Consider the following 18,853-nt stretch of genomic DNA (forward strand, 5'->3'; position numbering starts at 1 on the left):
TGCACCATTAGTCATGCCATCATCTGTCCTTGTATTCAGAGATATCTCAGTTCTTTCTCCAACTGCTAAGTGTAATATTGAGTATAATTGTTTAGTCTTTCTAGGATCGCTCGGTATCTGTTTCAATATTTTGTTTCTAAGCTCCTGTGATTCAGCTCCAAGTACACTATCATGTGCTTTGATAGAATATTTTATACCTGTAAGAGCATGATAAGCTTTGTGGTTAAAATCATTCACTTTTGAATTTTGGATAAACAAATGTGGTGCATCTTTTGGATAGCTTGGATTACTTAATGCAATGCAGCGACTCTTTAATTTTGCAATGTCCTCATTTGTATGATTACCTTCTCTTAATCTGTTCAATAGCTCAGCAAATTCCTTGCTTTCTCTTTGCCTCAGTATTTGTTTCAGTTCAAACATTTTGAAAAGCTCTTGCCACACATTAGGAGCAAGAATTCTATATTCATCATTGTCCATGTTCTTGAATATATAACCATCCATCACTGGTTGTAACTGGAATAAATCACCAATAGCAACTATACTGACTGCACCAAAAGGTAGTGAACTACCTTTGATATCTTTTAGTCTACCATTTATTTGAATAGTGAACATGGTATTTCCCACCATAGATATTAAAAAAAAAAATAGATATTTCATCTATAAATATGAGTTTTATTCCACCTAGTTGACATCGTATTGTGTTAAGTCTACTTGAGTCAAGGCTTTTGTAGTTTCTTAGTGACTGACTTGCTGGTATTGCAAGAGCACTATGTATGGTATTTCCCTTAATTTTCCAGTAGGTGCTAGCATCAATACTGTTATTTGCGAAAAATCAATGCCAGGTCTAGTATTGTAATACTTCAATGCAGCCTGATACAAGGCTTTAGTGACATGTGATTTACCAACACCTGCACCACCACTAAGAAAACAGTAAAATGGTTCTTCAGAGGTCTTAATCTGATGCAAGACACGATAGAAAAATTCTATTTGTTCTTTATTCAAAGTTTGTACCATATGTCTGTATTCATCGTCTGGTAATTCATTCATTGTCAGTGGTTCACTATTGTCTACAGATGGTATTCCTAAATCACCTGATAAATTATAATTGCCACTAAAATCAGGATGTAAATCCTGGTCTCCTTCTGCCTGATGTTGTCGTTCTATATTTTGTGTGCAGGGAGCTATATCATCATATCTGTCTTCTATTTGATTTATTTGTTGCTGAATTTCATTGAAATCTTCATTACAAACAGCATATTGTTTCATTTGTTCTTTAATAACATTGGAGAGAACCATACATCTATCTTGATATGATGCAAAGTTTCCTAGTAAATCAGTTTCCTCGTTTCTCCATTGAGTAAACAGCATTAAAAGTTCACGATAATGTTTTTCTGGTTCTTTTTCTTTGTTAAACCATACGCTTCTTAAAACCCTAGCTTTAGAACGTCTCTTTGTTTTACTGTTTGTTGTGTTGACAAACTCATCATCATCATTTTGTTCATCATTAATATATTTTTCTAATGGAAGACCATCAATATCAATCTCATTTGTTTCCTTAACGTATGGCTTTGAACTACAGTTATCATACCATGCAGCCCAATCTGCTAGTGTTAAATTTTCTAATTTTGGTGGGCGCTTACAATATCTCTTTAAGTAACCCAGTGGTATATATTTCTTCAGAGTCATTATCCATTTCTTTAATGTCTTCTATAGGCTTCAAAAGCTCTACCCTTTCATCAGGAGGTGAAGTGTTTATGAATATGATTTGTCTTGATGCTTTTCTCATGGGTGACTGCAATGCAATATAAACTGCTTCTTGTGCACTCTATTTCTACATTATTAAGAAATTTACTGCCAATATCTCTTACTTGCTGTTTTATATTGCAATTGCCCTCTCTAACTTCAGTACATGCCTGTCTCAAAAGTTCACTCATACCTTTTTGTGATTTTGATATGTAATTTGCTATGTATACAGCACATGCATAAACATCTAATACATACTGTATATCCATATTTGCTCTCCATGCTGTTAAACAATCTGCGTTATAGTTGTTTATGTGTATTTCATTTGGGTTCCGTTTCAAAAATATGGTAGCAGCATTCAAAGATGAACGGATAGCCATGAAATATTTTTCTTCAGTTATATTCAGCTGAACTAATAAGTCCTCAAATGTCATATTTCCACAATTTTGTAAATCATCCAGATAACTCTTTATTGATTTCCAGCTCTCTTTGTACACCTTTATGTCACTATTGGGTGTCTTTTCATCAAGTGGATACAATATCATTGTTTGTTTCATTGGAGGCTGTGGATAGTTGAATCTACAAAGATCGCTTGTATTTTTACGACATGTATGTGAATGCCTATGTACTTGTCTATTGACAAGTTTTCACAGGTCTGGATTGTCTACAGGTTTAACGCATGTAATGATTTTATCAATAAATGTTGTCACTTTTTTGTCACTGTCTATTTGAAATTGTGGGGCATCTTTTATCCATATCAGCGTGTGAATATGAGGTGACCCTCTCTGTTGGTATTCTACTCGATAAAACCAGTCTGATATTTTACCTAAAGGCTCTGAAGAGCTTAATAGAAAGTGAGTTAAAAACTGGTTTACTTGATAATCAAAATGTCTGGCACAAGTAACTGGGTCACTCTGTATCAAACGGCATCTGTCTTCCCAGTTAAATTTCTCTATTTGCTCATCAGTATAAGTCTTATTGTCAAGAAGCTGGCCAAGTATTCTAAGTAAATGCACCCATTGGGTTTCAGCAGATGAGAAACTGCAAAACAATGTAGCTGGACCCAATTGTCTAATCATTGCAAACAAGTCTTTTTTGGCTTTTTCAAAATATGGTGGTGGACCTCTCAAAGCATTTAGAAATTTGTAGCCTTCATCATGACGAATAAGTCTATCTAAAGCTCCATGTTGTTTCAATTGTCCTGCGTTAATGCTTCGGCTATTTCCCTTACATTTTCTAAGAGCAATATGGCACTTTCCCAAAAGAATTTTCATTTGAAGTTTTTTTGTCTTAAAGAATATATTCTCCACACACATTGCAGCTCGTCTATCTGATCGTCTCAGTTCTGATTTACATATATCACTATAAGTTACTTTCACTTTTCGCTGTTCAGTATCTGGTCGTGACTGTCCTAAAAATATTCCAGGATATGCTAGTTCTTCACAATATTTGTCTCTAAAAACACTAAGTGGCTGACTACCTTAAGCTGGAGCAACATTCAGTATATTTTGCCGTTCAGAGTCTTCTAAAAAGTCTGTGGCAGTGAATAAAGTATCAGTGACACCAGCTGAAATTGTTGTACATCTTCACCTTCATTTTGATTATTTACATTTTCGGTCAAGTTATCATTACACTCCATTTCATTATCATCATTTTCTAGCTGAGCAACTTCTGTGACATATGTATTTGCCCAATCTTCATTGATTACAATTCCCTCATCTTTATATAAGGTGCTATTTGACATCAGCCATTTGGCTGCTTCAACAACCTTATCTGGCCTTACATTCAAAGATAATGCTGAACTTTTATACTGTAGCTTACGTTTTAAATTGACTTTAATTGTTGCAGTCTCGCTATGTAGTCGTGGTAACATGGTTACAGTATGGGCAACATCTGCAGGTACATTAAATATATTGCCATGTATCTTTAGTTGTCTACCTTGTGGAGCTTCCATTAATTTTTGGAATGCAATCCTTGGTGCTAATAATCTACATTCTAATTCATTGAGGTCAAAAAATTCTGGTTTCATTGGAAAACCCATGCCATTAGCTATAGCAGGGCACAAAATTAACTTTTTTCTTAAGGAGACATTTGGCTCCTAAATATTCCAAAGTGGTCGCCAAGTCCAAAAAGTTAGCAGCCATTTTTTTCCGAAACGAAAACAAAAAATATTGAAAATGCGTTATCATGGATGACAATATCAAATCGTAAGCTTTCCTAGCAGTAGGAATGCCTGGACGGTTTTGTTGATGTCTATAGAATAGCAAACAACAATTCTGGTCACAGTAAAAAATGAACATCACCAACATTTCATCACATGGTAAGTTTTTTATTTTATTTTTGGAAATTATTCAAAATTCACAGTTCAAAATGAGCTCAACAGCCACGAGCAAACGCAAGACTCCTTTTTTGTCTCATCGCCCACCAAAACCAACGAAACAACATTGAAAAGACAGTTTCAATCAGCAGAAGTACAGTAATTGTGGCTGCTATTTCTTGTCGTAAAGGAATATCCTCTAGCACCAGGGACATTGCCAATTTGTCTTTCGGTAGTCCTACGTGGCCACAGAGCGGCAAGGTGCGAAAAAACTTCTTCTTGTTGGCATATTTTTCTTCCACGACCCATGCGAATTCCAAAACCTCATCCTCGGTCCCGGTTGTACGCGCACCAATATTTGAAATAAATTTTCCCAATCCTTGTCAACGCTCATTTTAAATTTAAATCACTCTGTGACATGAATATTAATGAAAGTCCGAGCAACGGAATCCACCATCTTGGATTTTCAGAGGTCTCATGGGATGTTCTGAGCCCGCAATATGTAGTGTTAGCAAAAGGGACATTTGAATGCACAATATACAACGTAGCGTCTAAATTATCCAAGTTGGCGGATGGTGACGGTTTTGTTACAAATAAACCTCGCCATTCGCACCAATTTTTTTTCCCGAGCTTTATTTTATTGCACAATATACACAAAAGTAGGATAAAGCAAATGGCTCTGGTCGCCAATGTGGCGACTAACTTTCGAATCTTGGTCGCCAACATGGAAAACTTAGGTGCATTGGCGACTGTATCAGGTGCAATTTCGTGCCCTGTATAGCATATGAAGGGAGTTTGTTCTTCATCAAATAATTATTACAAGTTCTACAAATCCACTCTTTGTCATCAAGACTTATCTTATTACACAGATATTTTGCACTATCAAGTTGGGATTCTCTAAGTTTACAAGCATTTAGTACACTATGCTTATACCACAGCTGATCACAACAACTGCAGATGTATAGTGGACCTTGTTTCACTATGTCATGAAACTTTTTCACACTAACATCAACAGATGTCTTTGTATTTTTCAGTACTGCTCTACGATGTCTATGATAAGCATTGCGTTTAGCTTTTTTTTCTGGTGTATTTAAAGGTGCTCTACGCTTTCGTTTGTTTTCGTTTTCCTTTGTTCCTTTTTCTGGAGAATCAGTACCTTTTCTACATTTCAGTACTGCTCTACGATGTCTATCATAAGCATTGCGTTTAGCTTTTTTTTCTGGTGTATTTAAAGCTGCTCTACGCTTTCTTTTGTTTTCGTTTTCCTTTACTCTTTTCTCAGGAGAATCAGTACCTTTTCTATATTTTTTCATATATTCAGCTCTATTTTGCTCACCCGATTTTTCTTGTTCTATATCAGTAGAATTTTCTAAAGGCAAGACTGGACATGTGGATACATAATGCATTTCTCCTATATGGCCTATATATACTGACTGGATATTTCCAGCATCATTACAAATTGTTGGCTCAATTATTGTTGTTTCTCTGAAAGTTTGACGTGATTCCACTATATTTATTTTTAATTGCATTGAGTCAGAAATTGCTTGTATAACAATGTTATCAGCCCATGTACCTTGGTGTGACATATTACACAGATATTGAATCCAAGAAGTGCCTACTACACTTTCTATGAACCGATCAGGATTATCACATAAGAATCTCACAGCTGTTGCTCTAATTTCAACATGACGGTTTGAATCACCATATAACTGATGTGATATTGATTTAAATAAACAATCACCCTCACCACCTACATCTAATGGCTGTAATCCATGTTTAAGCATTCTATATCGCAATACAGAATTTTGGTTGTTAACAGAAATGGTTTGAAAAGTATTCCCAGTCAAAGGACCAGGATTTAATTCAACATCACCTGATAATGACACTTTGCGTTTAGCCACACAATATCTTTCTCCCTTAACTTTAAATGCATAAAAATGTGAACTATAGAAACTATTTTCTTTGCGAATAAACTTCATTTTCCAATGCTTGAAATATTTTGCAACTTTATACAAAATAGATGAAACAGGTACACATCTGAACACCATTTTCTTAGGTTTGTCACGTGACTTTTTCTTTTTGAGGAAATCAATAATAGTTTTAATCCTAACCCGAGACGGCTCTCTCTCTCTCATCCTACATTTAGCACGTTTTACACACAGTCGAGAGTGTCTGTGTTTTTCATTACACGGCTTACATTTATTTGGTAAGTCATTAGAGCAAGGCTGAACTTCGATTGGTGCTTTCAAAGTTGGGTCATTGTTGTCTTTTTTTAATAAATTTATGGCTCCCCGAAGGGATTTTGTTTGGCACTCCCGAGGGAGTTTAGATATGGCTCCCCGAAGGGATTTTGTTTGGCACTCCCGAGGGAGTTTAGATATGGCTCCCCGAAGGGACATTTGGCACTCCCGAAGGAGTTTATATAAACAGTCGCCAACGAGCGAAGAAGGACCGTCGTGGTACACCTTTTGGCTGTTTATCATAAGATTTCCTACTTTTGCATGGTAATTCTATCTTCTGTAGAAGTTACTGATCGCTAAACAAGGCATATAAAGGCATATAAAGACAGGATTGGGCAGGAAGCGCTCGTCCACGGCCATTGATCGAGGGAAGAATCATGGAGACTTTCTTCAGTTTCTTTGCCGATAAAGCAAGAAAATTCTTTAAAAATCTCTTCATGTTGCTTTTAACATCAAATTCTTTGAAATTCAACCAAAAGTTCAGCCTGCCTCTAGAAGGAAAGGGAGATATAAAACATAGAAAACTTACCAACGATGAGTACAAACGAGCTGTGTGATGTGAGCACATGGAACGACTTTGCAACGTCATGTCTTCTCGGGATACGAAAATCAAACGAACATTTCTCGAAAGTGATATCGGGTTGATCGTTACCATCTACGTCATTCCTCGAGATGCGAAAAACAAACGAACATTGGTCGAATGATCTCGCGTTGTTGGCGAAAGAATACGAGAAAAAGCCGAGTTACGGACACACGCACGCATGAGTGCGTGCATGATCACATAGTGCCTTGTTGGCTCTACGACGAGCCATTAGGCACAAAAACTGTTTGCAAGAGTAGTGGTTCTTAAAAACCCTAGTCGGGGGTTCCTCTCTCTCATACTTAACACCCATAAATGATCCCTTTAAGGGCTTCATGAAATTTTTGATATCCACCCTATGCTCCAACCATTTTAGAACGTCCTTTGCAGGTTGGTACCCGTCCAAAATGTTTTCCCAGAGTCCAATTTGGGTGCGAAGTTGTCCAGGTTGAAAGGAGTCCGGATCGTAAAACGACAGATCCCGCAGGTTAGGAGTTTCCCCCGCCACAATGCCTTGACCATGGGTTAAACAAGCGTCTTCTAATATCATGTTCTCTGAACTCGGTTAACCCTCCATGGATACCCATCGTATTTCCTTATACCTGCTTTTTCCCTCCGCTTCCAAAGGCATAAAGGTCACCGTATCTCCCTCGAGACGTTTTGGTTTGGGCTAGAACAAAAGCACCAAAAGGAAAAAGGATCAGAATGATGTACTCAAACAGAGACTGCAAACCCGAGTTCAGAGAAAATGACCACCGTAGCCCGAGTAATCGGGCTCAAGAGCATGCCTATGGGCAAAACGCTTGTGGGGTCATTTTCCCAACCTCGAGACCACAGACTAAAAACGACTCATATTACTCAGTGCCTTTACATTTTATCATTTTCAATTGCAAATACAAGGACAATCCCAAATTCCATTGCAACACACATCACTTTAACAGATTTCACAATCTTTAACGCTTGGCCGGGCAAGAGCACGAGTTGTGTCCCGCCTTTCCACACACCCAGCACTTCCTCTCCAAAAGTGATCTAAAACCGAGATTGGTGCCGCGCCTCTGGTATGGAGCCTTGTGCGTCCGTCCAGTGAACGAAGCTTGATTCACCGAAACGGGTCGTTTGGTTGCCTTAGCAATAACCTTGGCCACCTCGGCCTCCTCTTTCAACTTCACCAGCTTTATTAACACCTGCTGAAGGCACAGGTTGCTCAACAACCGACGGCACTGCCTTAGCACTATTTCATAACGCGACGCTATTTCATCCTTCTTTTCCTTCGTAACATTGACCACTTCATCCAGAGCGGCGATCGCAGCATATGGGTCTAAAAGAGCCGCTGGACGCGCGATCACCATCTGGAGACACGACAAATCAGACTCGACCGCCGATGCATCCATTTTTTCCTTCCACCCATCAAACTCCTTCTTTAGTGCCCTGACCGTTGCAGGCGGGACCTACAAAAGAAAGAAAACACCAAGTAACTCCTCAATGTCCTTAAAGACGGTTTGCTTGTCGCCTTCCATTCTTACGCCACCTCACGGCATAGAGCGAAAAGAAAACTCATTGCACAAGTGGTGCCCAACTGATTTGTTTTTTCTTTCCACGCCACCTCGTGGCACAGGGCAAAATTTCTCGACACACCCCTATCGGTCCTCGACCGCTTATTTCGTGTTTTCCTTCCTTTTTTTTTTCCATGCCGCCCCTTGGCACAGAGATGAAGTCCTCGACCCACAGCTCGATTGGTCCTTGGCCAATTTCCCCTATTCCCTTTTTTCTTTTTCTTTTTTTTCCCACGCCACCTCATGGCACAGAGCAGAAGTCCCCGACACGCTGCTCGATCCGTCCTTGACCAATTTTTTTTTTACGCCACCTCGTGGCGCAGAGCAGAAGTCCTTGACACACTGTTCGATAGGTCCTCGACCAATTTTTTTTTTCACGCCACCTCTTGGCACAGAGCAGAAGTCTACGATGCACTGCTCAAACAGTCCACGCCACCATGTGGCCAGACAAGCAAAACGAAACACCACGGTGAGACTAACACAGACCTTGGCCGAGGCCGCACATTCCGCGCCCCTCAAGGGACAAGTAAGAAAAGGTGCAAACAGCATAAATAATTTCTACGGTCCACCAACACAAACAGCTCCCAAATATATCGCAACCCTAATTCACAAGAAAAAACAAAAAGAAGATGACAACTGAGTGCAACAACAAAAACATAATATAAAACAACAGACTATCGCCCAAACATTTAAAAGAACTGTATCGTGGCGAACCCAGAAGAATACACGCCGACCATGTGCTCCAAGTGCGAAATTTAAAACCGGCTCCCCAGTAACGGGAAAAACATAACGAGAAAATGTAATGTTGGGCAAACTGAAATAAGCAACAAACCCCGGCTAGAATACAAAACTAAAACATTGTAGGCGAATATATACCTCAAGGTTGACTGTAGAGCTGTTCGATGTACTCGTCTCATTAACATTTTCTCGGGCAGAACTTTGGGCCGCAATATCCACGCTTGCAGTTGCTCCTGAAGCTGCACCAGCCAGTTGCACCATTTCAAGCGTCTATTTACATTGTATATACAGTACTAAAAGAAGTAGAAGTGGTAGTTTAGCATTTTGCAAACTCACTTGCCGCAATTTTAATAAAATGGGTAAAGTAATATGTATGCAGCCTTTGCTTCAGGGTGTCCCAGTAGGCAGCATCAAAGGGAATTCTTTCCACTGAAATTCCCTTTTTTGTGTAGACAATGAAGTCACACCATTTTGCTCCACTTACACCCATTTGGCCTTGCACTTGAGTATAGTATGCATGATTCTTTTTCAGTTTACATTGTCCATTGACAGTCTCAGAAAAGAAATTGGGGTCTTGGCAGGCATCTAGTGGGGTGACTTGAAATTTTGTTTCAGGACACTTTGCTTCAGCAAGTCCAAAATGATCGTGGCGTCCAAAATCAACAACCCTGCCATCTGGTGAGCACCCCACAAAAGGCATATCCAGGCAAACAACAAAGCCACTCTTGAGAACCTTAACAGGTGTCTTCGTGCAAACACGATTTTCTCATATTCCTGGAGAGCAATCGGTTCATACTTTATACCATGCTCCACATACCTCAAGGTAGATGCTTTCGGATTGATGAGATCCATTGCAAACTTATCGTGATTCCTTTGTCTTTTTGAGAAGAGGTCAAACTTTCAAGCAGTGAATCTGAACTTTCATTCTTTCTTCCACTGCTCTGACAAAGTTTGACCTCTCGTGGCTTGTTCAATCTTGTTTATCATGTTTTCATCAACAACAAGGGAACTAACAAGTGTCTATTCTGAATGACTCAGGTTTTCAGGCCTGACAAAATCACTGCCAGAGTTTGACGGGAATCTGGGATAGTTTAACTCAGTTTCATCCATGTCATCTCTTGGAATAGAAGAAATGTCAATTGTACCCACAAAGTTTGCTTCAGTATGAGTCAACTGGTAGCTACAAAATGAGCAACTTTGGCTGTCACCAAATTTGGTTTCAACACAACTGTTGACAGTACAATCATCTTTTGCCATAACTGATAAACCCATTTGTGGATTTATATTTTGAAGGGCTTTTTTCAAGTTCATTTCTGCTTGAACATCATGCACAGGGTTTGATCTTGCATCACATTATTAATAAGCACTTCACTCCTCTAGTTTTGGAATCATCCAACTTTGTTTTTGAAATAGTGACTTCCATTACCGGTTGAGCAGATATTTTGTCCCAACGACCCTTCTTGTGCCATCTTTGAAGCTGGGATGTGCAGGCTAAATCTGGTTGTTCATCATCCTCCTGGCACAAATCTTCTGTGCTTTTGCTGTCGAATAAACTAAACTTGCATGCTTTAAGCAAGAACGTGATTACAATATCCTACTTTGGCAGCTTTGCACGAACAGTTGGCATTTATGACTTGGCCTGAGACGATCCACATGGTAGAACGAAGATCATGTGGAGCTTCACTTTTCCTGAAACTGTGATAGCACTTCGCTTTCAAATAAAAGTACCTTTGGTCGCTGTTCGCCTCAATTTCCTTTAGGTACTTGTCCTTCAGAAATGTTTTTGCTTTCTTTAAATTGGTTGGAATTGAGTGATGCTCAGCATTTGTGACTCGCTTTCCAGAATTAGCCACGTGCTGGTTCATTTCAGCTCTTGTGAAACACCGCATCCTTTCAAGGGACTTTCCCCATCCATCGCTCGGGTATTTCACACTTGAGATGACAGGAGAGGTACTGCACTCGAAAACCTTGCCTTTCTTTTCGTGTAAATTTCATCTGGATCAGGATCAACTAGCATGTTATCCCTTCCATTTTCAATGTATTCCTGGACTCTGCAATATAATCAAGAAATATTTCTCAACTGCACGTTTATGTTAACCCCAAACTGTATGTGATATCATCTCACGAATTGCAAAATAGCCCTCACCGTTTGACGAGCTGTGCTTTTGTCTTAAGTCCCTTGAGCAAATCACCTTGACATCTTAACCAAAACCTTAGCTCTTCATTTTTCAGTGAAGAAGGATTTCTACCAGCCAAGGAAGCTCCAGGAATATCGTCCTCTGTGAGTATCACACACGCGTTTTCATCAGAAGCCCTACTGAAAGACGCCATATTTGTTGTTTTGTGATCTGTGCCTGGCTTACCAAGCCTCGCATTCAGGCATTCGAATCCAGGCTGTTCTGCGCGGCCACCATTTATAAATGTGTTGTATATTCCAGTGAAAGAGCTTCCAACTAACCACATATTTTTAACTCGTAGCAACTCTTGTTTCCAGTTTTCTGTCTCTCGAACATTGTCCGACACCTCTTCGTTACCAGACTTCTAGGGTCTTTTTAGACCCCCAGGAGCGGGCACCCTTTGCTTCCTTATATGGAGATGGCCATAGTTTCTTCTTATGAGGTGTGCACGATTGATCGAGTTTGGTTCCTACCTACCCAGGGGGGATTATGGGTTAACGCTCGCGTGCTTAGCGCCCGTTCCTGGGATCACAATAGGACACACAGTTCCCAAGACCGCAACAAATGCTGAAGAATTTGTTATGCAGGCTAAATTTGTTTTGAGTTTTAAACGGCGCGTTATTACTTGTTAATCAGGGCTATTCTTCAAGAAATAGATGGGGAGTAATGACCAGAAAAGACTAAAGACTTTATTGTGAGTAATAAGGTGTGCCCAGTGATCTGAATGTGTTGAATCCGTTGACGCCAAACCACTTGATGTTGATCAAGAGTGTGAAGTTCCTCTACCAGCAGGTTTGTTCGCGTCATCGTTGAAGACAGGTGCGATAATAAAGAAGAAGTGGAACAAGAAGTCTCTGCCCCTTTTGTAGCTCATGCAAAAATGGGTACACCATCAGAGGAATTTGGCAGTTGGTGAAGTCGTATTGGTCATGACTGAAACCTCGCAGCACCATTCATGGCCATTAGGACAAATACAGGTAGTCTACCCCGACAAGAGAGATTTTGTTCGAGGAGCGAAAGTGAAGACAAATCAGCTGTGTACGGGAGACCTGTCGAGAGGCTATGCCCACTATGGAACAAGAAGACACAAACAGAAGGAGAGATGCTAAGATTTTCGAGACATTTGAATGATAAGCATGTTACATTTGTTAGTTATTACAGCAGTACTACCAAACATTTCAAACGCCGGACTTCTTAATTTGAGTCAGAGCATGAATGTCGGAGCATGAATGTGATCGGGCTGTCAATAGCATAGTTTTGTCTCTCGATCTTCTGTATTTATTTTTCACAATTAAATTTTTTTCTGCGGGCCCATTCAAAAAAGAGCATCTTGAATTATTACAATGAATAACTAAGGATTGAAACTGCTTCCAAGGGCTTGTTCACATTCTTCTATCAACTCAAACTGATGTCACTCAAATAGCTTCATTAGACCCTTATCTAGGTGTTGACAATAATCACTATCGTTTTAGGAGGTTTTGCAACTCGGTATGTATTTAACAAAAGCTTGCTAAGTGTAGTTGGTTGTTGTTGTCACTGGGTTTTGCATTTGTTGCATTTCAAATGCCCTCTAGTTTCTTTTCCTTCTTGAAGGTTAATTTTGGCACATTTGAAATGTTGCCACTGCTTGCAATTGGTGCAACATGTGGCCCATTTTCTTCTTGCTTCAACAGATGTTGCACATGTCTAGTGAGTCTTCGCTCTTGTTGCCTTTTTTAGTTGGAATTTCAGAGCTGACTACGACTCTAAATGGAAGATCTGTAGAGATAAAAAAAAAATGGACAAAAACTTTGAGTTTGCAAGACATGTTTAGATCAATCATCTTAAGTTGTAAGTTGAATTTATGTCAATATGACAATATGAAGTTATACTAATACATTGCCGTTTGAATTTTAAATTACAGTTAAACATTAGTACAATGGTACTAAGTACAAACACATGCAATGGGGAAACCGTAACTTCCATATTCCATCCATGGAAACAAAATTTTTGACAGCCTAAACGATGCAAGTACTGTTAGACTGAAAACCATTATAAATACCAATTCTAAAACAGTTAGTTTACTCGCCAACCTGTTTTCCCATTAAATTGAAAGCAAATATGAACTTACTTGAAAAAATACGTTCACGCCTTAACTTATTTCTACCCCTATTACCTACCATGTGATTCTACTCTTGAAAATTGCTGATTTGAAATTGAATCTTTTTCACATGTTTATGGAAATATTTCATCGTAGTAAAGAAGCAAATCTGTAGAAAACATGAAGTGGTGTCAAATAGCCTATATACCTAAACAGCCAGAAGGTCTACATAGCAAACACCACCCCCCTCCTATCTCCTTTTTACTCACATTTGGCCGCCTCAGACTCTGCAGAAATGGGAGGTCTTTGAGAAGAACAAACCTTTGCTTTTGCACGCTTCAGATAAGTCACTTTCTTCATGTGTGTATATCTCTGTGCCTTGCATCTCGTTTATCTTAGTCAGAACAGTGTTGAAGCTAGCCTTGTCGTTTCCTTTGAACACCTAATTCATCTTTCATTCTCGAAGCTCCTCTTCAATTTCGTGCCAGAAAAAGGCGTCTGAGACCATGTTTCTCCCAAGGTTAACCATGAACTTCTGGTTTTCTAAGAGAGATTAAAAGTTAACAAACAAAAATGGGGTAAAAAAATAACTGTAGAATGAAGACCTAGTCTACCTTTTAGTAAAGTTAGTGGGCAACTATTTGTCGATTCTTTACCTGGTTGACTTGCAAGACAGTCCTCCATGATAGTAGAGCCCTCGGTTGCCTCGTTGTAGGCCTCTGTGAAAGCTTGGAAAGAAACCCAAGAGTGGTTTCTGAAAGGCAAATCGCATGCGTTTGGAATTAGATTACATTGAGAAAGCTCTTTGATTGGACAAAAAAGTTTAGGAAAATGAGTAGCTTATGCGAGGACGAGACAACAAAAATTCTTTTTTCACACTATTTGAGAGAGAGCTATATATAGATGCATATCTAAAATCTAAAAGCTTAGCAAACGCATTACTAATAACAGTTAAGCATGATTCAATTTCTAGAAAAATTTAGATCTGCCAAAACAAAAGGATCTAGGAAATTGAAACTGGTTAAAATTGAATACTAAAATAAACAGAAACCTATAATGGAGCATTGTTTTCTCTGAAGAGTAGAATTGCATCACCCATAGTCTCCTTGGCAGCCGTTTTTTGGGATGTCAGGCCATTGCGTTGCATGACATCCCAAAAAAAGGCTAGAAAGGAGACTACATCACCTGTGGAGGTACAAAAACAAGGCTTTTAATGCCATTGTATTAGAATCATTTAGTTGAACAATAAGGTACTTACGCAAGTGAGATTTGACTTTTACAAAGCTTGCAGTTCAAGTAGGTAACCTCTGAGGCTTGTATAAATGGTCTGCACTCTCGGTAAAACTGATACCCCACTTGGCTGTCACCGTATTGACAGTAGCCATAATTGATACCACACTCTTGAAATATTCACACTAACTTTATTCCGGGACAGGGTCCTTCTAAAGTGAATAGTGTGACAACCGTTATTACAAGTGCAGGTGAAAACACTTACTATAATTTTCAAGATCATTGGGTTTTTCTTATTTGTTATTTTCATGATGTAAAAATATGGATATGGCTCCATTTGAAAATATTTTTTATAAGCCAGTCAGCTGACCGGCAGTTGAGTTTTCCACTAGTGAATTTAAGATACAGCAATGGCTAGCATATATATTTTGTAAGACTATAAGCACCTTGGGAATGCCTTGCTTGTCAAAATATGAAGCTCATTGTATATGAAATATTGAGACATGAGATATGTATTTTTTATCTTGTGAGGAAATGAAGACTTTTATTATTATTGCTACAAAGTACTGTGGTGGATACTTCTCAAAGACTAAAATCCTGATTACAACTCAAAAGATGTTTAATGGCTTCTCAACGTCTTGAGCGCATGCTCCATGACCTTGTCACATCCCATAATATTTAGTGAGTCACATGACAATAAACACGGGAATAATTGACTTCCGGTTAAATACACTACAAGTACTTGAACACTAACCTTGGTCGATCGGCCTCTTTGTTCTTCCTTTATTGTGGTGTCATCTTAACCAGACAAAGAAATATTCCCGTCAGATTGACAATAACCTTGGTATAAGAGTACTTGCATCTAAGAAATGGGCCATCAGAGTGCTGACCTTCATCTGAAGTTGATATGCAGCAGCTGCATAAAAACACTTTCCATACCCAGGGGAGTCATACAGCACTTTGACAAATCCCACACTAGTTAGTTTCTCAACTAAAGTATTCTGGTCGCTTGATTCCATGGTCAACGTCTCAAAATATAAACCTATTGCGAGATAAGTAGAAAGAGATAGAGAGACTGTATCCTGTGGTTGAGAGGCCACACTCCATAATTCTTTATTTCTGTTTTCTCCTACTTTTTCGGCAACCACCGACTCTGCTTGTTTTTGTCCGTCATTATCCACCACAACAAATCCAGCTTTTCGCCTGTTTTCTTTCGGAATCCTCAATCCCTGCATGTTTTCTTTATTATTTCTCCCTCCTTGTTTCTTACAAGCAAGCTTTCACACTTTGTTTTATGTAATTCTAAAATTTGAGTACCTAATCACTTGAAGTTGAGAAAAACCCGACTGTTGTTCAGTCTACTGAAATCGAAAGGATAAAGCCCTACTTGTTAGGTTACTGATTGATCACCAAAGGATAAATTCTTTACAGGGTCCTCAATTACAGAAACAATTGATGCACCAGACCAAATCTGACCTCTTAGAAATGCCCCAAAAATACGTTATTCGTATTTTTATTCGTTTGATGTAACGTAAGTGTAAAGTACTTTGACGAACAAAAACTGCAATGCCTCGTGTCAAATAGCCTGCGAATAGAGCCGCCTCTCATCGCTCCCGGCTCACGAGGGACATTTTGCGAGAGGGACATCTGCGATTTACAGCCAGAAATGCCATACTGATGATGTAAATCTGTCCTGAATCTGGTCAGGAGCGCTGATTGGTTTGCTCCGTGATTTGCATAATTAAGAGTAAAATATGTGCAAAATGTTGAAATTATCACCAGATCCAACATTGCGGCATGTAGAACATTTTTGCCAGTGTGTACAATCCGTTTTCAAAGTGTTTAACATTTCAACATGGCGGGAACGCCAGCTGCAAGGGCTATACAGTTTTGTCAGCAGAGAAGATGTATTTGTGAACTTACCGACAGAGTATGGAAAGTCCTTGATCTTTCAAATGGCGCCACTCGTTCACGTGTGGATGCATGACAATGTCACAATTGGTTCTTGGAAGTAAGAACCAATTATCCTCATCATTAGTCTGCTGTTAGCACTAATGCAGGACCAAGTCAGGAGACTCACCTCACTTGGACTTTAAGCAGTGTTTGTGGGCGCTGAACAAGAGGCAGCACTTCTCCAGGATGTCGCAGAAGGCAAGTTTATGTTTGTTTTTATCTCGCCGGAATCGACGCTTGTGTTGGAAAGGTGGCGAAATGTGCTTGAAAGCTCAATATATCAAAGGAATCTAGTTGGAGTAGCTGTAGACGAAGTACACTGTGTTACAGAGTGGGGCACATCGGCGAGCAACAAGAATTGCACGGCATTTCATCTATGGTATTGTCGACTAAACAAACTAAGGTCCCTTGTAAAGGACGTACCTTTCATTGCCCTGACTGCAACTGCGACACTGAAAACTAAGGAGCGAATGTTTGAACTTTTGGAGTTTGGGTCGCCAAAGGAAATATGTGAAAGCCCTAACAAGGTAAACGTACAATATCCTGTCCAGAAGCTTGAGAACTCCCAGTCGATTATTGAGAACTTTCGTTGCTTGGTTACTGAATTATTGCACAAGGGAAAAGGCAGTACCAGAACAATTATTTAGTGTCAAACTGTAAAACAGTGCTCACAGGTATACAGAATGCTTGAACTGGAACTTGGTGCATCGTTGTATGAAAGAGAAAGAAGTCCCCCCAATTGATTAGTAAAAAATGATGCCCTCTGGTAGCCCAGCTAGTGTCAAGAATCATGTGCTTGACCAGTTTGGAGATGATACCCAGTGCCTCAGAATTCTGATAGCAACAATTGCATATGGTATGGGTGTTAACTGCAAAGGCATAACCCGAGTGATCCAATTTGGCCCATCAAAGTCCACTGAGGCTTATATGCAACAGAGTGGTCGCTGTGGATGGAGTGGAGAGGAAAGTGATGCTCTGCTGTTTTACAATGGCATCAATGTCAAGGTGGCAGATTCAGACATGAAGAATTACATCAAGGCAGCCACCTGTCGCAGGAGGTTACTTCTTAATCATTTTGGTGTGCAAACGTGTCAGTCTGACAGTCCAACTGGACGTATATGCTGTGATATCTGTGCTGAATCACGTCAGCGTCAAGGAGGAAATTGTTGTATGGATTTGCACCTGCACACCATGATGGATGACACTGAGAGATCAAGAGTCATTTCAAATGAACAGGTTTCAGAGTTGAAAAGAAGGCTGAATACATTGCGTAAAACAATTGTTTCAGAGGCTATTGCTTTAAAGGAGCAACATCATGCTCCAATTTTTGGTTGCCCCACAAAACTTTAAGAATTTGTAAATGATCAAGTTAAGAAGTTATGTGGACAATGCAGAGCATATCTTTTTTATCTCCAGTGTGCTGAAGTATGTTGACATCTGGCAAAGAAAGCATGTAGCTTCTGTTTTGATGTTTTGATAATTCTTCAATCAATTATCAATGATGTTGAGGAACCAATGAGTGATTCAGACTCTGAGTAGGACTATTTTGAACAAAGTAGTGATGCGTGGGTGGACTTGGTCAATGATCAATCCTTCTTGGAGTTACTAGACCAGTCTGAGTGGTGTGTTGACTCTGTGGTTGATGATGAGGCCCTTGATAATATGTATGAAGATGAGCCAGCATATCCAGAGTTCTTGGACAGTATCATCAGTGATATGAACATGGAATGAATTTATTAAAAAATTATCATCAACTTTAATAACTGCTATAATAACTTGACTAGCCCGCGAATGCAGCTGTGTCTCATTGCTACCGGCTCCCGTGGGGCATGTCATCTCTCTCGCAAGAGGGCCAGGAGTGATGAGAAGGGGCTGTATTCACAGGCCATCATACATTGGTTTTGTTGCAATAGCTAATTAGCATTCTGGGACGGTTGTTCAAAAAGGCTGGTTCATGCTAATCCAAGATTAAAAATTAACCAAGAAATTTATTTCTCTATCCCCAAATGTTGTTCAACACTGATCTTATGCAACTTTTAGATAAGAGGGAAGAGGTCAATCTTGAAAAACGAAAAGCAGCAAAACAAACTTTCAACCAAAAGTTAAAAAACAAAAACCAAGTTGAATTAAGGTAATTGGCTTTTGAACAACTGGGCCCTGTGTAGCATTATAAACTTTCTGTTAATTTCAACTGAGCTGTTGAAACACGAGACTTTTAACATAAAAACTGCTGTGTCTTTTC

The 18,853-nt window shown here is 39.4% G+C and overlaps 1 protein-coding gene and 3 pseudogenes across 1 annotated transcript; 1 reads left to right on the forward strand and 3 right to left on the reverse strand.

The window, feature by feature from the left end:
* Positions 1-2,390: 2,390 nt before the first annotated feature.
* Positions 2,391-5,466, reverse strand: LOC146486395 (uncharacterized; annotated as a pseudogene).
* A 2,367-nt stretch (positions 5,467-7,833) lies between these two features.
* Positions 7,834-9,432, reverse strand: LOC146486396 (uncharacterized). Its single transcript, XM_085097149.1, has 2 exons — positions 9,310-9,432; positions 7,834-8,328 (listed from the first exon to the last, which is right to left on the reverse strand). Exons 1-2 carry the CDS (start codon positions 9,430-9,432, stop codon positions 7,834-7,836), a joined length of 618 nt encoding a protein of 205 aa, XP_084953275.1.
* A 55-nt stretch (positions 9,433-9,487) lies between these two features.
* LOC146486397 (uncharacterized) lies at positions 9,488-11,502 on the reverse strand (annotated as a pseudogene).
* A 4,976-nt stretch (positions 11,503-16,478) lies between these two features.
* On the forward strand, positions 16,479-18,342 carry LOC146486398 (bifunctional 3'-5' exonuclease/ATP-dependent helicase WRN-like; annotated as a pseudogene).
* Positions 18,343-18,853: the final 511 nt, after the last annotated feature.

Source organism: Pavona decussata, unplaced genomic scaffold (genome assembly GCF_977016875.1).
Source record: "Pavona decussata unplaced genomic scaffold, jaPavDecu1.1 SCAFFOLD_21, whole genome shotgun sequence".
NCBI classification, from domain to species: domain Eukaryota; kingdom Metazoa; phylum Cnidaria; class Anthozoa; order Scleractinia; family Agariciidae; genus Pavona; species Pavona decussata.

Coding starts and splice junctions, on each gene's coding strand:
- LOC146486396 (XM_085097149.1), bottom strand. CDS start 9,432: ATGGTGCAACTGGCTGGTGCAGCTTCAGGAGCAACTGCAAGCGTGGAT. Junction 8,329..9,309: donor GCTCTACAGTCAACCTTGAG/GTATATATTCGC, acceptor TTTCTTTTGTAG/GTCCCGCCTGCAACGGTCAG.